The sequence below is a fragment of the Lottia gigantea genome, assembly GCF_000327385.1.
Source record: "Lottia gigantea unplaced genomic scaffold LOTGIsca_860, whole genome shotgun sequence".
Taxonomy (NCBI): domain Eukaryota; kingdom Metazoa; phylum Mollusca; class Gastropoda; family Lottiidae; genus Lottia; species Lottia gigantea.
This window is the reverse complement of record NW_008710835.1, coordinates 5,855-13,442: the sequence shown is the minus strand read 5'-3', so window position 1 is coordinate 13,442 and position 7,588 is coordinate 5,855. Positions and strand designations below refer to the sequence as shown.

Below are 7,588 nucleotides of genomic sequence, written 5' to 3'. Positions count from 1 at the left end.
AATCTAGCTTATAATTGAAAGTTAACTTGGTGAATCAGTAAATCCCAATCTGATGGTCAATAAATAGTCACGTGATCCCTCTTTATGTTCAGATACACCGATTTGAAAGTTAAAAAGATGTATCTGCTAACATATTGACTAACATATTCTTCAAGTTCCGACGATAGTTTAGGCCAGTAATTTGGCATGGGAATCTGTATCGAATTGTGTTAATCCCATTAAAAGTCCCGAAAGATAATCTCTTAACAAAAAAAAATTCTGAAAAAAGATTAACCTCAATTTCCTCAGAACTCAGAACAATATTGCACTTTTTTTGCGTTTGTGGAGATATTACGACGCTTTTCTAAAGACATTCTTGGTTCCGTATCGATCTCAATGACGATTATTTGCGACAATGGCGCCAATAGAACGCTTTCCTTAACGCTTATAGCGACATGTCATCCTCTGGGCATTTCTTGAATATCAGAAAAGTGTAACCCCATCCCCTGAAAATTAGATGCGAAAACAAAGAAAGAGGACTTGCTTCTTTCAAGATTACTTCAGAAAGGTTCGTTTTTTCTCCTTGCTACTCTACTTGCCATCCATGATCTAACAAAATTTTTACTCATCTCATGTTCTGTGTCTTTTAATATTCAAACAATCAAATGCTGTATTTAATAAAAAATAGTTCCATGCAATATTTTCCGTAACTCTATTATCGAAAAAGTCGCAGAATATACCTGGAAATATTTCTGAAAGACACTTAATCAAACCTTCAGAATAAGTATCAGATATATTTCTCTACAATTTGGCGTTTATTTTACTTAAATTTGTACTTTAGTTTTCTTACACCAACACAAATCTCAATTTATCCCTTTAAATTAATACACAAAGCATTCATTGACATTGACATTGTTCAAATATACTCTTATCGCTTACAAAGTAAATACTTACCAATGTATATGACAATTAAAAGAAAATATTTCTCTTTCTCCTGCATTTTCCGTGAAGATCAAGCACACAACATTCTCCAACGATTGTCTGGTGACATGTGACATGAATGTTTTCTTAAATCATAACTTATCAAGGATTAATGATGCAAATAGCTGATTGATCTACAAACACTCCTTGTCATTTAAATAATTAATCTATTATTCCTGAGGGATTCCTCTTTCTTCAGCGGCACAAAAAAGGCCCTAAAGAATATTACCGTGATTGTTTTGACTTGTATTGTGGAATTTATCGATGAATAGGAGACATTTAAAGGTACATCTATATATATTTATACTTCTGAATTTGTCAATTGCTACGATTTTCCATACTTCAATAAAACCATTTGATATTGTTTAGTTAAAGGGGCAGTCTTAATTTATAAAAGTTTATTGTGTCCCTTGTAGAAAGTTGAAACTAAAAGTATCTTGCAGTTAAAGATGGATTCCCTTATTTTCATTTATAAAAATGAAAATGCAAATACATATATGAATAGAAAGTAGAGGTGTTCTAATGACTTAGCTAAATTAGACGAATATTATAAGCAGAATTCCAGTGACCGATTAAGGTCTTTTTTTTTTGTTTATCCAGACTGTAATTGTGATTGGTTAAAGGTCGCAATTATATGCAATAAGAACATAATGATATGATTAAGAATACATGATGATTTATTAGAAACACCAATTAATCAAATAGTTTGCAATTTGAGACTAAAAAATAAGGAAACCCATCTTTACTTGAAAAATGAATTTTGTGCATACTGCCCCTTTAAACCAGAATACACTAAGTTTAGAAATTGAAATATATTATGAATATTTATTCCCATATTTATCCACGTAGTTGCTTGGTAATTGCTCTGTATAAAACAACTCTCCCAAGAGTGCATACACTAAACAGTGTATAGCAACCAAACAACCCAACTGAAGCCTGCAAGTGCTTAGTACACCATTAGTCGTTTTAAAGGGAAATACACGTCTTCCAGGAAATCCGTGAAAATGCCAATGACTTATGTTACCTATTCGGACGAAGGTATCATCTTTGGTCATCATTGATACAATTATGATGCAAAAAAGCAAAACTTGTTTTCGGTGGGTTTCCTAACGACCGACTGTTAAAGGTTTAATTGATATCATACGACCATTTTGTTTTCAATCAAAGAGGTCTACAATTCTTAAAGAGACACAAGAGCTTTCAATGGTTTATCTGCATTAAATTTCAAACGCCTAATCTATGAGTTAGATAGTTTTTTTTTATATCCGTCCAGCAATGAACCTGTCGACGGGAATAACAGATATCCCAACCGGACATGGCATCGATGTATCATTTTCGTCCATTTCATGGTCGATTTCAACATATGCCAAAGTATATTTTGATATTTTCTTTGTTTGGACATATTCGATAGAACAATTTTTAAAAATTTTTGAAATTCTCAAAAATCACCTTTCATCCATAGTACTTATTGCAAACGTCAGTCACAAGAGCATATATTTTCTGGATACCACTGTCTACAAGTAAACTTGATATAAAGATGCACTTTAAGGAAACATATACTCATTTAATTATGCTAGAATAGGTATGGTGTTGATATGTAGGAGAAACTAAATATAATTTAAGCACTGTTTTCAGCTCACAGATCAGATGTCAAGTTAAGGAAAAACACGCCTGTCTCTGAACTCGCATAAAGGCATTGAACGACACAGAATAACAACTAATGTTGCTGTATTTAGTGTCTAATCATTTCAGCTTGGGAAGTTTATTGTATTGTTAATTTATTATTCTATTGACATACGTTGTAAAACGCAGACAGTTCATTATGAATACGATGAGTATACGCCCTATCTTGAAAACAAAACATCTATTCCATCGTTTTAAATAAATTTTGATGTAAAATTTAGAATGAGGGAGGCCAGCTTCGGTCCTGCATGAATGAACCCTTGTGAAGGTTAACAATATGTAAGATATAAAACTCAACGAATCTTAAAACAATTAAAAAAATCTTAGAAAGAAAGAAAAAAAGCATGATCTTATTTAACTTACTAGATACCTCCCTTGATATATGAAGTTGCAAAATTTACTCATATTATGTCTAATATAATGTAATCGTGTAGGTATTCACGAGCGAGTCGGTTGTGCGTGTTGTGTTTGAGGGTTACCTCCCTTGAAGTTTATTAGAACAGATTGCTGCATCGCTGTGCTTTTTTGAATGCAAAAACTCTCAAGAAGCTCATTTCGCAGCATTTCGTACAATTTGTTGACTTTTTGTTGAAACCACTGTTCATTAGAGGAGGAGATTGCAACATTGACTAAAAAAAACACTATCTCTAATGCATGATGAAATATTAATTCTTATTTTACATCTTCTATCGGAAAATATGTATAATTTATTACCCAGCATTTCTTTTGTTTTGCTTCTGGGTGATTCTTTTGGTAATTCCGCTTCCTATCCTTGGCACCTTTCTTAATGATGCGAATGATTTCCTGTCCAAAGAATCCGCCTATGTATAAAAATTACCACTGATTGCAGCTGTAAGACATAGCAGTAAAACAACAATGATTTAGAATAAATAACGCATGTCTGAATTATCAAAAAAAACAATTTTTATTAAATACAGCGGTTTGCACTTATATAGCACAATCAAAGAAATATTATAGGGTTTTCAGGGAATGTTACCGAATAGTTCGTCACGAAATCAATAGAATAGAAAGAAGAAAATACAACAGATTCAACTTAATGTTTGTTCTTGGTCATGCATTGTATCTCCCCTGGGAGGACATGTCATATTTTTTCATTTATCAAGGTTTATTGAGTCGATATGATTCACACCTTTCAGAATAATTGTTGACGAATAGAAGCCATTTTTTCTGAAATGGGACTGAAGAAGAAATATTGACTGCGTCCTTTTGTCGTATACTATTTTTACACTATCAACCAATTTTTGAAGAGGATGGTGATTGATCATTTTTCTAGTGACAAATATTGGAACTTACTCGATGAATTCAAGAAGCGGACCAGGTCAGTTATGCAACAACTAATTGCCAAAATTTGGGCTGCCTTGATCAACTCCTAGGTTGCAGACCCAATACATCGTTATTGACCATGGAGGCATGCATAATGTGCTCACACACAACAAAACAACAAAATAATTGCTAGAAGATACGGAATTACAAATAAGGGGAAAGTTGATAGAAAAGCCGAAAAAATTTAAAGGATTAGTTTTTTTTCATCATGGGCCACTGCTGCGAATTTGCAATTTCAAAGACTACTATTAACATCAGACTTCGCAAAACGATGTCACTTAACTCTAGCTTATACCCGAACCCAATCTATTTTGGGTTTTTAAATTTGAACAAACCATAAAATTTGTCATTGGTAAACCGATGGTCACAATATAGCATTTTTAAATACATAAGTAAGTGTAATAATTCTCCCCTAGAGGCTCTAGATATAAGGTCTATATTCAGGTCTCAATATTACTATCATTTGACAAATCGTGAAATACCGGAAGTAAACAGGTTCGCCCAAGAAGACACAACGAAATATACCATTCATTCTACCAGACATATATAGCTTTACGGAATCTGCCGAGGATTGACGAGTGTTTTACTATCACTTGACAAATAATCGTGATATGCCGGAAGTAAACAGGCTCGCCCAAGAAGACACGACAGAATATACCATTCATTTTTACAGACAGATATAGCTTTACGGAAACTGTCGAGGATTGCCGAATGTATTACTATCACTTTACAAATAATCGTGATATGCCGGAAGTAAACATCCTCGCCGAAGGAGTCACGACGAAATATACCATTTATTCTACCAGGCAGATACAGCTTTACGGAAACTGCCGAGGATCGTCGAATGAGCGTACTCATGCGATAGATCTAGACTTGTCGAACACATTCCAATCGATGAACTGTTTTGAACTATTGTTTTCAGAACAATACAACAGTACAAAACAGTAAATAATCTTTGTATCTCGTCTGAACAAGATGTTTTAGAGTCTAAATCAATTTAATATTACCTTTTTTTCCATTAATTAAATACAAAGATAGTTTGCCAGGCAAGGTAATATACGCCCACTGGCAGCTTTGATTTTGAACATAAATATTTAGCAGTACAGCAAACATCATACACTTCTTTTTAACTCTTTAGGGCGATACTGAATAATATTGAGTATGAGTTATTGCCCTAGTTCTTGAAAACGTGTTCAATCTTTAGCTTGTGAAAACTCTAGAAGACAATATTCAATCTTCAGCGTGGTAATGAATAACAAAACCAAGTTTTGTCAAAATTCGGCAAGAATCATGCCTTCTAGAGTTTTTATGAGCTACAAATTGAACGAGTTTTCAAGAGCAAAGGCAATAACTCATACTAAATATTTTTTCGATTTTTCTCATTCTCAATAGGCTTTATCCATTGGTGATAACAAACACTCAAGCCAAATTTCGTTAAAATCCGTCAAGAATTGTGCCTTCTAGAATGTTTACAAGCTAAAAATTGAACGCGTTTTCAAGAATAAGGGCAATAACTCATACTCAGTATTTTTAGATTCTTCTGATTTTCATTAGGGTTCATCCTTGGGTGATAACCAACACTCAAGCCAAATTTCGTTAAAATCCGTCAAGAATTGTCCCTTCTAAAGTGTTTACAAGCTAAAATTTGAACGCGTTTTCAAGAACAAGGGCAATAACTCATATTAAATATTTTTCAATTTTTCTTTTTTTAAATACGGTTTATCCATGGTGATAACGAACACTCATGGCAAGTTTCGTCAAAATCCGTCTAGAATTGTGCCTTCTAGAGTGTTTACGAACTAAAAATTGAACGCGTTTTCAAGAACAAGGGCAATAACTAATACTTAATATTTTTCAATTTTTCTGATTTTCGATAGGGTTTATCCTTGGGTGATTACAAACACTCACACCAAGTTTCGTCAAAATCCATCAAGAATTGTGCCTTCTAGAGTGTTTACAAGACAAAATTGAACGCGTTTTCAAGGACAAGGGCAATAACTCATACTAAATATTTTTCAATTTTTCTGATTTTCGATGGGGTTTATCCTTAGGTGATTACAAACAACCATACCAAGTTTCGTCGAAATCAGTCAAGAATTGTGCCTTGTAGAGTGTTTACGAGCAATTGTGGACGGACCGACGGAAATAGGTGACGGCAATATACGCCCCCCATTTCATGTGTGCGTATAAAAACCATTATACTCGAGAAGCAGATTTTTTGTAAATATCGTTTAATTGTGTTTGGATTAAAGAAAAAAACATGGAAGTTTTATTTTTTTGGAATCCAGTGAGAATAGAACAGCTGGAACAGAAAGACGTACCCAAGGTCTAGTTTGTAAAATAGAACCATAGAATTTCAATTCAAAAAGCTTAAATGGAAATCCCGGCATATAATGTAGATAGGCCTTCTAAAGAGCCCCGAAAAATAAGAAAAGAAAATACATGAAAGCAAAACTATTAGACGAAAGGTCTTCCGTATCAGCGAGATGCTGGACCCTAATGAGTTTTTGAACATGCAAATACCGACACAAAGTGAACCCGTCAAAAAACGACCAAAGTAAGACACAAAATGATGAGTACAGAGATTAAGATTAGGTTCATCACGGACAGTCTGTTGTCCTCCACATAAATGCTTTTCCTAACAGTTGCTGACAGCCTTTCGTATTCATTTTCTTATCATCAGCCAAGAAGTATTGACTCTTACCACGGGATCGCTAGTGTTCAGTATGTCATCTTTGATACAGAAGCAATCACGCGTTATGTTAATGCTTGTTCCGCAAGGGATCTTTGCAGATAGATAACCAGTTCTCAGTATCATAGATTTATTGAGAAGAAAACGAGGTAAAAAGCTGAAACAAACATAAAACACAATGTTACACATACTGACAATACAAAGGCTAAACAGTTCTCATATTGACTCAATATAACGGTAAGTTATGCAATGAAAACACTCAAAATATAGCGATGTTTACATAAAATACTTGCTCAGACTGTCGCTCCAAAAACCATCAAAGTGCACTTTATCGCAGAAATATCAATGCATTATACAAATATAATCATTATAGAACACAATCTTACTCACACTTTGGTTTACCAACGATGGATGACATAGAAAAAAGATGGATTGAATCCAAAACAATAAAAAACAACAACAGTCTGATTTCTACCGAAAATAGAAAGTGAAAATGAAAGTAGACTAAATATTGATCTTTTATCCGAAACGAAATTTACCAAAATAAGTTTGAAAACGATAATTAACTATAACAATGTAACAGAAATATATTGAAAGTTGTTAAACATGTGATAATATTATTTAATGACAGAAACATAAATAAGAAGACGGCACAATTCTATAGTCGTTTTTGATATTTTCCTACTAAAAGGAGGCTGTCTCGAGGTGGTGTAGAATACCAACAGGCGTAAATGCGTCAGTTAGACTTGGATAAGCCTTTGCAAGAGCTATGGTAATCAATTTGGACTGCAGGGCGGATACAACAAAAAGGATGTACAATTATATATTTCACAAAATAAACGCCCATTGTACAATATTATATTGTCTGTCTACTGTTCTCTGCTGTATAACCACTTTAATAATAAAATA

General features: G+C 33.6%; 1 protein-coding gene across 1 annotated transcript in view; it reads right to left on the bottom strand.

Moving 5' to 3' along the window:
* Positions 1-6,809: 6,809 nt before the first annotated feature.
* The window catches only part of LOTGIDRAFT_176254 (hypothetical protein), a gene marked incomplete at both ends in the record, with an annotated part of 3,749 nt that continues 2,970 nt past the window's right edge, over positions 6,810-7,588 (bottom strand). The window contains one exon of the mRNA XM_009067814.1: positions 6,810-6,836. Within this exon, the coding sequence (XP_009066062.1) occupies positions 6,810-6,836 (27 nt within the window). The remainder of the gene's footprint in view (positions 6,837-7,588) is intronic.